Source organism: Apteryx mantelli, chromosome 14 (genome assembly GCF_036417845.1).
Source record: "Apteryx mantelli isolate bAptMan1 chromosome 14, bAptMan1.hap1, whole genome shotgun sequence".
Taxonomy (NCBI): Eukaryota; Metazoa; Chordata; class Aves; order Apterygiformes; family Apterygidae; genus Apteryx; species Apteryx mantelli.
Window position 1 is genome coordinate 7,499,460 of NC_089991.1, and position 16,842 is coordinate 7,516,301.

At 59.4% G+C, this 16,842-nt stretch overlaps 1 protein-coding gene across 3 annotated transcripts in view; it reads right to left on the bottom strand.

Moving 5' to 3' along the window:
* ABLIM3 (actin binding LIM protein family member 3) overlaps positions 1–16,842 on the bottom strand; it is a 64,938-nt gene that overhangs the window by 6,679 nt on the left and 41,417 nt on the right. For 2 of the 3 annotated variants that reach the window (XM_067305003.1, XM_067305002.1), the window contains exons 5-15: positions 15,472–15,598; positions 15,175–15,268; positions 9,213–9,300; positions 6,602–6,660; positions 6,156–6,227; positions 5,568–5,723; positions 4,062–4,091; positions 3,280–3,409; positions 2,262–2,360; positions 1,769–1,851; positions 606–656 (exon numbers count right to left, since the gene is read on the bottom strand). In XM_067305003.1, the coding sequence (XP_067161104.1) occupies positions 606–656; positions 1,769–1,851; positions 2,262–2,360; positions 3,280–3,409; positions 4,062–4,091; positions 5,568–5,723; positions 6,156–6,227; positions 6,602–6,660; positions 9,213–9,300; positions 15,175–15,268; positions 15,472–15,598 (989 nt within the window). The remainder of the gene's footprint in view (positions 1–605; positions 657–1,768; positions 1,852–2,261; positions 2,361–3,279; positions 3,410–4,061; positions 4,092–5,567; positions 5,724–6,155; positions 6,228–6,601; positions 6,661–9,212; positions 9,301–15,174; positions 15,269–15,471; positions 15,599–16,842) is intronic. The other variant, XM_067305004.1, reaches the window with a different exon arrangement.

A 16,842-nucleotide genomic window follows, 5' to 3' on the forward strand; every position in this document is an offset into this window, starting at 1 on the left:
GGGGCGGTGATTTTCCTCATGGTTCCATGTGAAACTGTAATTTACTTTCTTCATCCCATTCCTGAGGCTGCTCTGACTCCTGGCCGCAGCAAGCAACGGCCACCCTCATCCCTACTCCCATCGACCTCTGTGGCCTCGTGCCCTCCCACGGCTCTCCCAGCCCTGTCCCCCAGGCTTCACCTCTCTGCTCCCCTGCTGCAGCCCTCCATGACCCTCTTCTGATAACCCTGGGTGAGAGCATCCCCTGCTGTCACCCCTTTCAGGCATTCCTCGCACCAGGGATGAATTTCAAAAGCCGCCTTTTTTTGTGCTTAAGCTTGTGCTTCACTGCCTAGAGGAGAGGTAGGAGCATCAACCCCCCCCCAAACCCCCAGTCCCCAGGCTCTCACTTTTCTCCCTGCTCACATCTGCTACCACATCCTGCTGATTCCTGCCTCCCTAAGCAATGCTATCCCCGCTCCCTGTGCAGTCCGATCTCACACCCCTGCTGGCCCCACTCCAGCTCAGCCAGACCAAAACCCACACTGTTTCTCTAGGATCACGACCAGTGCTCTGTCCAGCTTGCCCAACAAACTAGAAACTCGTGAGAAGAAGGCAGACTATACCGTGTCGTTTATAGATGGGGGGTTTCCGGTAGATGTTACTCTCGCCGGCAGCTGGTGGAAGAAGAAAGAAAGAAAGGGAAGAAAGAAGGAAAGAAGGAAGGAAGGTGAGGTCAGTACGAGTTTGCTGAGAGCAGACAGAACAGAGGTCCCGCAGGAGATGCTCTGCCCACGTTGCGTTTCCATCACGCTCGACTGCCGCCGGGTCCAGGCGTCCTACACCGAGCGCAGAGCTGGACCAGGGCCAGGCCGGCTCAGGAGACGGCAGTGAGGAGCGCGGTCCCTCGGGGCTGAGAGCATCGGTGCTGTGGGGGGGGCGGCAAGGAAACCCTGCGGGGCAGCGGTGTGCGCACAGAGGACATGCAGCGAGCACCCGAGTGTCAGCATGCACCTCAGGGCGGCAGACCCTTCTCCTCCCGGCCCTGCTCATGGCTCTCCTCTCAGACCAAGGGGCCGGGGAGGAGACGGAGGGGGTGCAGCTATAAACAGCTGGCTCTGCCCTGGGCAGGCACACAGCACCACAGCTCTTTCTGGCACAGTGTCTCAGGGGGTGCCAGAGCCTAGAAGAACCGTCCGCGATCTACCTGAGGGCAAAACAAAATTAGCCAAAGCCTCTTTCCACAGCAGAGAGAGAAAAGAGCGAGCTGGGAGGAGAAAGCAACCTGGAGCCTTGCAGTGAGGCTACCGCCCCCGCGCAGCGGCCAAGCAGCTGAGCTGGCGGAGCAGCGAGGGGGCCATCCATAAACGATCGACCGTCAGCAGGAGGGCAGGCCAGGCCGGGCAGCGGGGCCAAGCCCTGACGGGGACGGGGTGGGAGCAGGGTACTGCAGTGGGGAGCCTCAGGGTGTCCTCCTGGCCGGTGGTCATGGTGCTGTCCCAAGAGATCGGCTATATGGCGGGGTCCCACCCAACTCTGGTGCAGCAGAGTGCCTTGGAGGAGGGAAGGGGCAGCGGGAAGTGCCTACAGCTGAGCAGGGACCAGCGTGCATGGCTTGGGGCTAGCCTGTGCCTGGGGCTGCCACAGGACACGGAGGGTCCCTCCTCCGGCCCCCCGTGCACACTGAAGGGTGGCTGTGCCTGCTTCCCTCCCGCCTCTCCCCCCTCTGCCCGCTCCATCCCCTGGCCCCGTGGGCTCTGCGTGGCCGGGAGAGGGTGGTGGCCCTTACCTGGTGGCCCCCTGCAATCCCTGCAGAAGGGGAGCAGCCATCTGGCAAGCCCAGAAGACTCTGGGGGGAGGGAGCGGCGGGCCCTAGGGGGAGTATAAAATAATCATCTGTAAAGGATGGGTGTGGAAAGGCTGCTGGCAGACAAGCTTCACCTCGTGATCCTGGGGGGAAGGCGGGGGAGGGGGCAGGCTCTCTGCTGGGGACTTGTCTGCGTGGGGAGTGGAGGAAGGTCAGGGAGAGGAGGAGGAAGAGGGACATTGCAAGGATCAAGCAGACTCTGGAAGGCTCTGGGACGTCTGGGTGGTGATGGGGAGGGAGGAGAGTTCAAGCTGCAGGTCCTGTTTATGGATGGCCTCTACCAGGGGGTAGATCCTGCTGCCAGCTGGCTCTAGGCAGGCGGTGGAGCTACGCATGCGACACACGGGGAACAGCACATGCGGGCATGCGACAGACACGGCGCTTCCCCACAGGGCCGGGGCGCTCCAGAGCCTACCTGGAATGTGGAAATGCTTGGGCGCTTGGTATGAGGTTGGAGTAGAAGACCTCACATCTAACTGGCTATAGTAGGGGGAGCTGCGCCCACTCTCTGTGCCTATGCGGTGCCGAGCAGAAGCAGCCATAAGTGACCGAAAGAGAGAACAAGAGGCAGAAGAAAACGGGTGTTAAATGCAGCGGTGTTAGAAGAGCAGGGAACTACCCAAGTGGTGGGCAAGATGGGGACGTGTGCCGTGCCAGGCCATGGTCCAGGATGGGGTGTGATGGAGTGAGGGGAGATTTGCTGCATCTCTAAACGAAGGCAGGATGCAGAGGAAACCCCGCGGATGGATGCTGTTACAAGGCAGCAGGTTCCCCCATCATTCGTGAGGGGAAGGCTGAATACACTGCAGTCGGAAGCAAAGTGAAAGGCCCTTGGCTGTGCAATGCAGGAATAACTCCGGGGATGCAGGACCTCCAGACTTACTGACCTTGGATTTTCCTGTCCGTTCCTCCCCAGCTCTGAACGTCAGGAGACGCAGCACAGACACACTCTGCTTCCTCTCCGGAAGTGCTCCAGGGGTGTGTGCACATGCATGTGCATAAGGACCCCTTGCAGCACTGGCTGGGCACAAGCAGTCCCGTGCATCCCCCCTCCTGGAGTTACCAACCCAGCTGAGGGGCCTTCTGTCCTCCAGACTTCACTGGCTCTTGGGGCCACTTCCCTCACCGCCCCATTCTCCACAAGCCCCAGCTCAGGTCTGGGCCAGGACAAGGCCCCCTTTGCCTCTCCTCACTGCTCGCAAGGTGAGATTGGCAGAATTGGAGGATGCACCGAGCAGTCAGTCACTGCCCACAGCTCCCGCTCCTGCTGGTCCTGAGGAACCCAGCAGGCAACCTGTGTCCTTGGCCCAGCCGTCTTAACCAGGTCACAGACCACAGCGGTCCCCTGGGAGAAGTGGGGGATGGTTTGGTGAGCCCAGCGCCATGGGGCGTCTGAGCTTGGTCCAGCCTGAGGGTGCAGCCGATATCCTTACCTGAGCGGTAGAAATGGTGCGGGGATCTCGGGATGGTGGGCGACATGCCCTGCCGACTGTAGGTGGGAGAGTCGATGTAGCCAGGGCTGGAGGCTCGCCTCTGCCGGATGTCAATGCTTTCGTAGATGTCCTAGGGGCAGGGCAAGGTGTGGAAAGAAGGCCGAGCTTAGAGCAAGCGCCTAGGCCGATGGGACACGGGGGATGTTGGATGGAGGCTGGGAGGTGCCAGCAATGGCAAGACTAGCGCCTTGCAGGCCCCTCTCCTTCAGGGGAGTGTCCCATGGCCAAGGAGCCCGGTGTCCCCAACAGCCCGGAGGCTGCAAGGTCTCAGGTGTGACATGCTGGGCAGTGTGCATGTGTCTGTCCTCGACAGGCTGGAGGAGCTACCTAGGCTGTTCCTCCCGCCTGCCACTTCTTCCTCCTGGGCAGTGCTCCCCCACCAGCGCACTCAGCCAGCCCAGAGCCTGGGGCCAGGCGATGCATGTCTGGCTGTGGACCATCTCCCTCCTTTACTGCCTGGAGACCACCCCTTTCCCCCTGAGCTTGTTCCCAATTACAAGTGTCCCCCTCCACGGCACAGAAACTGCCCACGGGGCTGCTCTGCCGCAGAGCGGTTCCACTCTCCCTGCCAGATGGGAGCAGCCCTCTTGGATGAGGGCTCCCACGTCTCCCCCACCCACCCGATGTTCAGCAGAGCTTCTGCCTCTGCATGACACAGCAGTCCTGGGGCATGAGACACTTTGCTCTTACAGCAAGAAGGATGCAGCACCGCGGGCTGTTACCTGAGAGTAAGGGGACAGGGCTCCCAGGGACTGCAGGCAGCAGGAGGCAGAGGGGAGAGAGAGAGACGGCATGTGATTAACGGGAGCGATGACAGGCCAGCGTCATGGAGCAGCTCATTTTCCCCACGTTATAGCCCACTTGGTGAAAATATAGCCTCATTACAGCTGTCAGGCACCGAGGGTGGCTGGTGGGACAGCAGGCTCCAGCAGTGGGTGATAAATCACAGCTTGTCCCCACCTCCACTGCTCAGGGTTTGGGCTGGGGCTCAGCCGGGCTCCATGGCTCAGCAGCCTCTGCTCCGAGAGAAACGCCCAGCAAAGGCAACTGCAACCCCCTGCCAGCCATCGGCAATTCCAGCACTGGATCCCACCTGCCTGCACATGTCCTCAGCCTCCATCAAGGCCCAGGGAGCTGGAGGGAGCTCTCTTCTCTCCCCACCACACAGGGCATCACCCACTGTTAAACACGTCAATCCTTTCAGCAGCAGCACAGTGGAGTTGAACTCCAGAAGAAGCAGCGGCAGGCCCTCCCTGGCCTGCGCCTCCCTGGCGGTGCTCCCCCACAAGCTGTGCCCATGCCCTCCAGCCTCGGTGGCACTGTCACTGGGTAGGCTGCAGGAAGCAAGGCTTGTGACAAGCCCTGGGACTGGAGATGTAAGGGATGTTGCTGCTGGCCATTACAAAGACCTCCTCCAGGACCACCTCAAGGGGCCCAAATCCTGCCCTCAGGGCCCCTGATCTCTGTGTGAGCTGTGCAGACCCTCTGCTCTCATTGCCTTGGTGAAATCACCCAACAGCCCCCACCTGCCCTGGGAAGTGGAGAAGGGAAGCCCCACGCTGGGTGCCGCTTTGGCATCATCTCATAAGGTGCTTCACAACAAGGCACCAAATGAGTCCACTTCCCTGGCTCCAGGACCAGCACCCGACACGGGCATCTGTGCTGGGGGCAGGAAGCCTGGGCTAGCCCTGCTCCTCCCTCCAGCTATGGAGGAGTAGGCACCTTGCACGCAGGTCACAGGACGCTGGACTGCTCGAAGTCAGGTTTTGAGCTGAGCCATTGGGCGCACACAGAGATCTGTTGGAGTTATAACCTGCTGGAGATCTGTCCCCCCATCCCAGAGGGATGTGTGCTTCTCCCATGGTCTAGGCTGCAATGGGAAAGCCTCCCTACCACACCAGTCCTGAGGGTGACTTCTCCTCCCTGAGCTGCACCGCCTGTATCTGCCTGTTGTGTTCGCGGCACAGCTTGGGCAGAGCTGTGTAACCAACAGATGAGGTTGCTGGTTTCTCACTTACTCCACAGCAGCAGCACCAGGGTCTCCCTCCTAATCCAGGCCCTATCCCAGCTGATGCAGTCTCACCCTCCATCCTGCCTTGCTGCAGTATTTCCACTCAAGTGAGTGGAGCCTCGTGCAATTTGCCCCACCACCCCAAATCGGGGCCCTATTCCCTGCCCTGCCCCTGGGGCTCCCGCAGCTCTGCATTGAGCGTATCGAGACTCAGTACCTCCCCATAGCTATATCTCTCCAGCGTTTCGTCCGATGTGTATCTGAGATAGGGCTCGTACGAAATGAGGTCAGGACGCTGCACTTCATAGATGGCTTTAATCTTGGGAAGAGCTGCCAGGTCTTTGTAATTAAGGATCTCATTATCCACTTTAGCCTAGGGAGAGGGAGAGACAGAGACAGAGAGACGGAAAGGAAGAGAAGGCGAGAGGGAAGAAGCGCACAGTGCGGAGCCGAAAGCAGAGCAAACAGAGCCGGATCGTCACCGCAGCAGAGGGAAGAGGTAAGGAGAGACCCTCCGAGAGGCAGCAGTGGGAAGGGGCAGAGGAGCTGGGATTTTGGGACTGTGGGACAACATCCCTCCGAGCACTCCTGGTCCGTTCTAATGACAGTGCCAGCAGAACGCCTCACTGGGACGAGGGCAGCGTGGCTTGCCCACTCTGTCCCCAAAAGCCGGGCTTGTTCCCTGGGGACACCTCATGCTGCAGACCGGCATTGGGAACTGTTGCTCCCTTCTCTGATTCTACCCCAAATCTGTGGCAGGAGCTCTCGTCCTGCCTCATGTTAAGAGGAGCAGAGCTGTACTTACGCAGATGACTCGGTTCGGGGAGCCGATGCTGGAACCGGGGGGTGAGATGGAGGTTTCTGATGTTCTTCTGTGCTGTGGAAACAGAAAAGCAGGGAACAGATGAGAGCCCAGGTGGCCCCAGTCATTGCTTGAGTCAGTCTGACCGGGGCAAGGTGGGGAAGGACCTGCAAGCAGGCGCAAGGCTGTGCACAGCGAGGAAATAGTTTGTATCGTGGCTCTTGCAGGCTGCCCTGCCAGCCAGCTTCACACAGCCAGCAAGGCCCCGGCCTCTTTCGGGGCCAGATCCGGATCTAGCGGGACAAACCTGCGCTTGGGATGCAAGTGGCCTTGCAAGACACTGCAGGCAGCTGCTACACTAACATCTCCAGCTGGGCTGAGAGCCTGGGGGCCAGTGTCACCAGGGACGTGCCACCTCCCTGAGCAAGGCACCTCTCCCTGCCACCTACCTTCAGTTTCTTCTCTGCTCTTGCCGCCTGCTTGCAGATTGGGTGCCACACTTCAGAGCCTGAAACGCAGGGGAGGGAGAGCGTTTTAGTGCCATATGCAGCCCAGGCTGGCTGTTAGGGGATGTCCAACTGCCTCTGCCACGAGCGAGCCCCATCCTGTCCCTGCAGACTCTCCTGCTCCTGATGTTTTAGTGCGTGGCCCCTCTGGCAGTGACCTGGAGCTCGGCTGTTCCTCCTGGGGAGGGCCGTGCCTGTGCTCTCCCAAGCAGCAGCTACACTGAGACACAGGGGCAATTTTCACTCCACCTAACCGGTATCGCGCATAGGCGTGCAATTCCCTGCGTTAAGCAGGGGACGGCTCCTGGAGAGGGGCAGCTCTGCAGGGGCAAGCAAACGGCTGGACATAGGATTCGAACCATCTCTCCACGGAGAGTTAGGGGTCAGACAGTGCAGGCAGTGTGCACACTGACAGCACAGGGGGCCCTCAGGATCGGGAGAGATGCCCCCGGCTTGGATGCAGGCTGGATGGTGGAGCCCAAGACTCCAGAGCTACTGTAGCCCCATGCAACCGCTTCTGGGAGGTGCTGGGATCCTGGGGGGGTGCCAGGATCCTGGGGGGGTGCCAGGGCCATCCCACGGCAGAGGCAGACAGCACTCTGCTCACACAGCGCTGAGGACCTTGCTCTGAAGAGATGCTTCGAAGGCTGCCCAGACACTGCTGTCCTCACCCTGCCTGTGGGAAGGGTGGGAGGGAGGCAACGGGCGCTGAGGCCCCACAAGGGGCATTGATCTGCTGGGTCCCACGGGCTTTTCTGGGAGCCTCCTCCATCGCGGTGCGGCCACAGGAATGCCCTCAGAGGGAAGGCAGGGCAGCGCCGAGACGGCGCCGGGTCTGCAAGGCTCCTCCACCTGCCGCTTTAGCCCCGACAAACCGCTCCCTCCAATCTTTGCGCACGCTCCCCGCAACCGCCCAGGTCCAGTCGCCTTTCCCAAGTCCCAGCGGCTCCATCCCCTCTGCATGCTCCCCTGCATGCAGACAGGGACCAACGCCGGGCCCGGGGGCTGTAATTCACCTCCCGGGGAAGGTAGGGCAGGGGGAGAACTGAGTCCCCTTGCAGGCACAGAGGTGGTGGGAAAAGCAAAATCAGCGCAAGGGCCCTTTTACCAGCTGGTCAGAGCTCAGGACTGTGTCCCCACTAGTAAATTAAACAGTTCCTGAGCACTGGAACTTAGCGGCCAAAGCCAGTAAATTGTGATGACAGACCACGGTGTGGTTTTAGCCCAGCCAGCCTGGCTAGCGTTCAGCCAACAATTCCCAGTCACGGTTCGGGAGACGGCGTGGGCCAGGGACCAGGCACAGGTCAGAGCCTTTGGGAGGCTGGAAGAGTTTAACAGCGCGGATAGGCACCATGCTGTGCCAAAGCGGCTTCAGGCACTGCACCAGGGAGCGATTCGGGGTAGGACTCATTTACTAGCAGAGAGGAGGTGTCGCGGGGGCCGCCCGGCAGCAGCGCAGGGCAGCCGCCTAGCCGCGGGGTCGCACCGTCCCTCGGATGCTCCCCGGCCCGAAACCGGCAAAGCCGAAGAGCTTCAGCGGCGCTGCTGGCTGCAGCCCGGGGACGAGCAGGTCAGGAGGGCCGGAGGGCTGGGCAGAGCCACCGGAGCACGCCGGCCCCGCCGCCCGCCGAGGGGGGCTGGCTGGGAGCCCATGCCTCCGTCCCCGTCCCCCCCCGCCCCGGCCCTGCGGGCGCGGGAGCCAGCCAGCCCCGCAATCGCCCCTTTCCCACCCACACGGTAATGAGTGACTCAGGGTGTCAGGCAAGCACAGGTTACTGGGAGAAAACGAGCCCTCCCCCCGCACCGGCAGCAGGCCCGCAGGCAGCTCCGGGTTCCTGCCGAAACCAAACCGCCCGGCTGCACCAGCAAAGGCTTAACCCCTCCGGCGCCGCTCTCAGCGTAGCCCCGGCAAGGGGAGGAGAGCAAGGCGGCAGGGAAAGGGTCCTGGGCCACATCCCCTGGCGCTGGAGGAGAGCTGGGAGCAGGGGCCTCTGCACTCATCGCCGCCTCTGCTCCCTGGACACGGACCAGGGACACATCCAGGCAGCGCTCAGAAGGTGTTTGGGGAGACTCTGAGCGAGCAAAAGGCCACCTTACAAAAAGCAAAATCTCCTCTAGGGAAATGCCTCCAGGCTGCTGAGATCGCATGGAGCTGAAAGGGGCAGCACCGGTCCTCTCTGAGCAGTAAGGACGCTGGGCGGACAGGCGTAACCCAAGGAGGAGCTCAGGGCTAGGAAGAAGTGGAGAGGCGTCTCTGGTGGCCCCAGGTCAGCCAGACCTGCGGGAACAGGCTCAGAGTTGCTGCTGCATGAAAAGACCCTTCTGACATTGATCACCACGAGGACCCGAACCCCAAACACCAAACATACCGCTTCCCACCCGTGGCAGAGGGGCAACCTCTCTCCCACAGCTAACACATCTCTGCACAGCCATGCTGGTGGACGTCTGCCCTGGCAGGGTGACACAACAGCTGTGCCCGACCCGCCGGCCACCCCAGGATGGCATGGGAGTCCCCACTGCAGCAGGATCCCCCTTGTGACAGGGGTGTCCCTACCTGTAAGGTACATCTCCTCTCCTTCCGTGAACATCTGGTGGCAGCGGACGCATCGGGCACAGGTGGGGTGGTAATGTTTCCCTCCTGCCTGCAACGGCGAGCAGAGAAAAGAGGCCCCTAAGCAAGGCGCGGGAAGTTCTGAGCTGCTGTCATGCCCTGAGGGCGAGAGGCCCTGGTGTCCCTCTCTGCTGCAGGCAATACCCAGGTGAACGTGGCAAAACTCCTGGAGCAGCCTCAGAGACCACTGCAACTCACAGAGAAAATCAGAGCCTGCTTCATCCAACTAATACTTCTGACCTGCAAGACTACGAAGCACACTGGCAGCCTTTCACTTTCCTTTAACTGTCCAAAATAGCAGAAAGCAGAACCAGGAGGTCCCACATCCCAAAACAAAGTACTTTGACAAATCTCACCCCTAGTAAATTGTCGTTGGACTCTAGAAATAACTTTGATCCTCTGAAGTAATGCTTAGCCAAGCAACCATGACTTGCACGTGCTCCTTCCCTCTATAACTCCAAGGCTTTGAAGAAAACCAGCAGGATTAAGGGCCCTATGACTACAGACCATGGCTGGGAAGGGAGAAAGATAAACCTCGCAAAGCAAAGGGAACCACAGGCTTCATCCTGAAGCTCAGCCAAGCCAGAGGGAAGCCCAGCCCTGAGGCTGGCTGTCAGAGCCTCCCTGGCTATCATTTCTAGCTCCTCTCCCATGAGCTAAAGAAACTTTTCTGCTGCCTCCCTCCTTCTGTGAAGCCATGCCCAAACTCCAGCACTAACAACATGCTGTTTTCCCAGATGAGATGGAGCTGAGCTGCTCCCTTTGCTCTTTGACAGGGATAATAGGTTTAATTGGTAGCTTGTTTCCACTCAAAGTGTCTGTTAGCATTTCAATTATAGGCTCGTTTTCTGGGCTCTGGAGCTCGGAGGTAGGAGCTAGCTCAGGGCTAAGAGGAACCTTGGTTGTGCTGTAAGAGCAAAACCCAAAGGGACATTTTACCCTGATGATAATCTGAGAGACGGAGAAGGATGATTTAAGGTGGCAGAGGGAAGACGAGGCTCGCACTGACAAAGGGAATAGTTATGATATATAGAGCGTGGAAACAGTTTGAAACGGGGAGGATCAATAAGGAAATTTGCTGCAAAGATTGCTAAGAGTCTGCCACAAGGGAAGTGTTGATTGCCCAGATAATCAACCGGGATTCATCACGCAGAGATTCTCTTCAGGGATGCAGATGGCAGCTAGGTACTAGCCAGGGGCTTTTTTCCTGCAGTTTATGCAGGATATGAGTGGATGGGTCTTCGGCCGGGCAGAGGAGAGGAGTGGGAGATTTTGCTGTTTCCAGAGTTTAGCAAGGATCCCTCTTCCTTATGTTACAGTGCACCTTAGTGCAGGGGAGTCGTAGCCTCGGCTTGCCCCCCAGGCATGACCAAGTGTGCCAAGGTGGTGGAGAGGGTGTCAGTTCCCTGAAGTATTCCCTGGCTGGCCCAAGTCAGCCCACAGCCCAGACACCACTAATCCAGGTCCAAAAGCTTGATAACGAGGTGGGAAAGCCACCCGTGCGGTGGCAGCAGGGACAGAACCAGCACTAATAAGCAGCAACAAAGGGCCCAGTTCTTCTTTCCTGCACTGTCCGCTGACTCCAGGGGGAAGGAAGAGGTCCCTAAGGCAACGCAAGCAAGGAGCTTTCCTGAGCATGTGGCCCCATCCGCAATTTCCAAGGTCAAGATCCTTCATTTAACACTTTGCCGGTCTGAGCAAATCAGGCCGACTGATTCCGGGCCATATGCATCCTAAACCAATTTTACTGCTAAAAACCACCAGGACCTTGTCTGGAACCTGCTGTGTCTTTGACATCCTTCCAACAAGTTCATCTCATTTTATGCCCGATGCTTTGGGGAGGCGACTCATTTGTACTGCCAAGGGAAGAGGCTCATTAAGAAAAGGCCAGTTCCTCCCAATCTAAACTCTGTGCACATAACCCGGCCGGGGCGTCTGCTCGCTGCGACAATTGCAATGCACACTCCTCCTCGCAGCAGGCTCCAGCCAGCGAGCGCTGAAAATCAATGGCAGTCACGCTAAACTCTGTCAATCTGAAGAGACAGCTGTAAACACAGGGAAAAGAAAGATTAAAAACAACCTGGCTAAATACCAACTCCTAAACACTACAGGTCAGTCTTCTGCAATTCCAGTTGCTTATATTTCAAGATGTCTAGAGACACCTAAAGTTGGAAACAAAGACCCTTGATAAACTGATCTACTGCCTTCTCAAATCCTTCTCTTTGAATCCAAGATGGGTTGCAGCAAGACAGTTTGGTGTTCTCGGACCCTCCCATAGCACCTCCTACAGCTTGGTGCACTGACAGTAAGAAAAAAAATACATATATATATATATATTTGTGTTTTCCTATCTAGATCACACAGAATATATGAGCTGCTGCCACACCATGCTGGAAGGGAAGCCTGAGATGTTTAGCAGACTGGGGAGATACAGATGTGGAGCAAGGCTGGCTGCTCCCCAGGCAGTATATACCAGCTCTTCACACAACAGACCAGCTCCATCTTTCTTTTAAATGCAGACCTTCAAGCACCCACCACTCCTCTTCAAGGAGTAATCACTCTCCAAACTGTACAAACCTTGTTTATTTTATATTGATTATTATTACAGCTCGTAAAAGGCTGATAGATGCTGTGAGTGAAGAGACCTGTTCATTATCACTTGGGGTCCCTTAAAGACTCATTAATCATTCAAGCCTGGCTGCACAGCTCCGAGTCATTTGGAAAGCCCAGAGGCTCATGGGATAGCATGAGAAGGCTCATTAAGGCCTAAAATTATTTAAAGGCACCCTTTCCCTTTTGCGCTCTGCCGGAGAAGACTATTAAAGCCTCCAGTTTTACAGGAAATCACTCAATATCGGCTAGCAGGCACGCGCCCGAAGCGGGTGCGGAGCCTGCACCTGGCCCTGGCCGCCGGAGGAGGCAAGCAGCCGGGGCTCACGGTTGCCAGGACAGAGAAGGGCCATGGCCAAGCAGTGCCCACAGGCTCCATAGTGCTCTCCCTGTGCAGCCCACCAGGACATGAGCCCTATGTTCATCTCGGCTCTGTGACAGTATCTGAAGGAAGGTCACACCTAGGCTTTGCCTGCAGGGAACCTGGAGCCAAACTGAATTACTTCCAGCCCATCCGAGTCCTCTCACGCAAGGAGGGTTTGCTTGCCCGAGCGCTGGTGCAGCAGAGGCGCTAATGCGAGATGACTGGTGTTCAGAATGTCTCATGGGATTCAGCCAGCATCTTCCCACGTCCTGGCACAGGGTGGGCAGCGCTCACAGTCCCCTCTGGCAGGTAGGAGAGCCAAGGCTCAGAGGAGAGCCAGGGATGGAGGGCAAGAGCCCAGTGCTGTCTCCAGTTCGCAGGCAGCCTGTAACTACCCATGTGGAGCTACTCCTGTGGAGCTGCTCTCCTTCTATCCTCTGAGATGAGCCCAGGCAGGAAAGTCCTGTGCTCATCCGGACTCACTGCAGCTCAAGCAGGTGAGCGAAGGCCCCCAAGAGCAGTGCAGTGAGCGGCTCCGAGGCAGCAGTGCCCACCAGTGCCTGCCAGACATGGCCCCCGAGCCCGGCCCTCTGCTCTGGCCCCAGTGGAGGTCCTGCAGACCTGCCCCATGCAGGAGTCCCAGCTCTGACTCCTCTGATCTTCCTCACACACACTGCTCAGGAGGGGCAGAACATCCTGCACGCATGCATATCCATAGCCCCTGCTTTGCCTTGCTGTCCCTGACCACCTTTCTTGGCTGGAGGATGGGATGCGGGAGGCGGCTGAGGATGCGCCTGTCCCGGTAGAGGGTTACTGGGGACCAGGGGCAAGGATTCGACCTCAGGGGAGTCTCTGGCTGCACCCTGCTCCGCTCAGACACTTGCTAAGTCAGGGCCCCTGTAGTGGGCAGCTGGCCCATGGCAGCTGCTGCAGTGCTGAGCTCACAGTCACCACAGCCTGTGCTGGGATTGCTGCCGAAGCCCTAAGTCAGCAGAAGGCCTTTCCAGGCAGAGGGAGCTCCCTGAAGAGGAGTGTAGGGAGGAAGCGGCTGGAGGACTTTTGGGGCTCCAGCTTCAAAAGAGGTTGTCCAGGCCAGGTTTGGTGCCTTCAGGCCAGCCCAGCCAGCAGGGACCAGGAGGAGTGACCACTTCTTGGCAGGCTGTAGTTGAAAGGGGCTAGAGATGTCTCGGTGCAGCTCTCAGGAGGCTAAATATCTCTGCCTCCAGGGTTTCACAAGTTTGTGTCAAAAGAGCTCCCAAAAGATAGCCCAGCACAGACACTGTGCTGGCTCCTTTGAAGCTCAAGGTGTGTTGCATCTCCCCTGACACAGCCAGCCACTCTCAGGAGCCCTCTGCTCTCCTCGATGCTTCTCACACATCCCCTTGACAGCTGCTGAGACTCCCCTCTATGGTGCCCACTCTCACCCAGGCAAGGCGCAATGGTGGAGGATGCACAGCTTTGCAGGGCTGGTGCTAGGGCTGTCCCCCGAGAGCGGGCAGCAGGCTCTAGCACAGCATGGAAACATGCACAGGTGAGCTCTGAGCACACTGCTCTCCCACGGTGCTGAGCCCCATGTGGGCCTGCACAATTTCAGGAACAGCAGAGCTTTCTCCAGCACCTCTAGGAAGGTCAAGCTGTGAGCCCAGGCCACCGCAAACTCCGGTACTGGGCAGGATCCACCAAAAGAGCAACAGGTTCCCCTTTGCTTCCTGATGTATACCCATTGCTAAGGCTGCTGGCTGCCTGACCATCCTTGCTGCAGCTGCTCCAGCCCACTGCCCCTGCTGGCTGGCTCTCCATGGAGCCAGCGTACCTCTGATTTTGGGATACTGCTTCTTAATCACAGCTGTCTGGGCATGGCAGAGTGAAACAGGTGCCGGTGCTGCCCTCGGAGCACTTGTCCTCCTGCCCAGCCGTGCAGATGGGAAGGTATCAGGAGGGACTCTGCAAGCTTTCGGCATTGCTGCCTCTCTGCCCGCCACAGCCCAGCCCCGCAGCATTGCCAGAGGGGCCAAAAAATCACAGCATGTTTCACTCTGACATCTTTTTCTCTGCTTCCTGTGGCTTCTGAGCCTTTAAGTTGCACTCAGACCAAGTTTTCCAGATTTTTTCCCCCGCAAGTGTCAGGGCAGAAACAGAAAGAAAGAATGAGCTGGGAGCGTGACAGAGCATCCCCCATCTCCTGGCGTTGGGAGCTCGGGAAGGACCTGACCATGCGGCTGATGGGAAGGACAGACCTTGCCCTGAAGAACCTCTCCGGCCTTCCTGGAAAGCAATCCCACTCCCTCTGGCTCTGCTCCGGCAACGCAGGTCTACCATTGCCCAAAATGCTCTCGGTGGCCGCCCGTGCCAGCCTCCTCCCTGCCCGGTGCAGGTGCCCCTGCGGATCTCTCGGCCAGCCCTGTGAAGGACGGCCGGCGGGCTGCGGGGACGGCTCTTTGCAGGCTCTGCTGCAGCTCCTGGGCCCACACCGCCGCCGCTGTGTTGGATGTGTTGCCAAGGCAACAGACAGGCGGTGCGTGTGCGTGTGAGGGATGCACGCGGGGATGCGGCTCGGGCGAGCGTGTCTGCGAGCGAGCTGGTGGCACTAATGAGGAGGGTGCGGTGACGGCCGGCTATCGCGGGTGCCACCAGCTCTCGGGCCCCGGGCACGTCCCACCCCGTGGGCACCCGCCGAGGCCACCGCGCGCCCTGGTTCCTGCCTCTCCAGAGGCCTGCAAGGAGGTGGTGGGTCCTTTCCGCACTTTCACCCTCCAGATGAGGTGACCACACCGTGTCCACACCTGGCTGTAGGGACGGTCCCGGCCCCGAGTGGATGGGGGTGGCACAAGGGTGCAGGAGCATGCAGCTCCCCACGGCACGCACCCCCGGGGGAGACACACTGCATCCCTGCTGCCAACCAGGATGGGTGGTCCTGGCTGTGAGACTCACCTCCAGGACCCTGCCGCTGATGTACCGGTCGCAGGTCTCGCACTTGATGCCGAACTGGGCATGGTAGTCGGACTCGCAGTAGGGGATGCCGTCCCTGTGAGAGAGGGGGAAATGGGGCATGAGAGGGGGGTCGGGCAGCCGAGGTGTCTCCCATCGCGTGCCTCACCAGGACCCCAGTGCCCAACGCGGGGCCCTCGCGAGCCGTGGGCCCGCGGCTGCTCCCCGGCTGCCCAGGGCAAGCACCAGGACTGACGACGGCTCGCACGGCAGCCCGGGCTGCGAGGGGCCGGCACTCACTTGCTGATGTACTCGCCGGTGAGGATGATCCCACACGTTTGGCACTTGAAGCAGCTGACGTGCCACTGCTTCTCCAGGGCCAGGAGAGACTGGCCTTGCTTGATCTCCTCCTTGCAGCCTGCGCAGTCTGGGGAGACAGCGGGAAGGGGAGCACGTGAAACCCCCCCGAGCTCCCCACCAGGAGGGCTCGGCAACGCTGCGGGACAACCCACGAGCCGCTCGCGTTTGCTGGGCAGCTCAGGGGTACCCTGGCCGCTTAACGTGGCCCCCGCGCGAGGCAGGACAGGAAGCGGAGCTGTGGATTCGAGCGTGAACAGCAGGAGCTGAATGCACACGGCCGCGCGAACGGGCTCACGTGGTCACCCACGAGCAAGTGCACCCCTCATCCGCTCCGAGGAAAGCCCTGCACCCCTGCCCCAGAGGATCTCCTTTTCTAGGGGATGATCCTGCTGTAAACACGCTGGCCCTGACACTGCTCCACAGGCAGCCCCCTGGGGATGACTCCTTTCCTCTGCCATTTCCCTGGATGGGAATATACCACCTCGGCATGTTCCCTTGTCCGGAGATTTGGCAGATGAAGCATCAGGCCATGGAGTAAAGCCTTTGCTGGGGGTGGGACCGCGGAGCAGCACCTGGCCACCCCGGCGGGCCACCCCGGCTGAGTGCCCGCCACGGCAGCCCTGGCACAGGGCAGTGTTTCCCTGCCGGGCGCGAGCTTAGCCCAGGGTTACTGCGTGGGCTGCTGGCCGTGACAGGTCCCCGTGTGGCTCTCGTCGGGGGGCAGGAGTGGTGGGAAGCGTCTGGCAGCGAGCGGAGCAAAGGAAGGGCTGTGCTCTCCAGCAGCCGCATCCGGCCCCGCTGCAGTATTTACGAGACTCCCTTCCTTTCCCCATTTCCCCTGGCTCCTGTCAAGGCTGGGAGCAGGAAGCACATGGGCCTCGGACCCCTGACCTTGACTCCTCCTTGTCCTTTTCTCTCCCTGGCCTCTGGTGCAGCAGGTTTTCAGGCCCACAGGGCTGGATGGGGTTTCTCCTTAACTCCCTCGCTGCCACATCCCTCCCTCCCGCGATGCCCATGGAGCACAGCAGCACCTTGCAAGCTGCCTGAGCAGGCATGCTTTTCTACTCACTTCGTCCTCAGGAAAATGCGCACCAAGTCCCTGCATCCTGGGGCAGCATGCTTGGCCCCATGCTGCTGGCCAGCTCAGCTCAGCCAGGATCCATTCCGTGTCTCATGCAACTGCCACAGCCCTGATTTTTGAGTTGCTCACAGCTCTGGGGCTGCAGCGAGAGGTGCAGCATCCTTTTTCTAGGGACAGCTTCCCCTCAGAGGGCACCAATGTGGGCAATGTCACCAGCTGCTTCCAACATC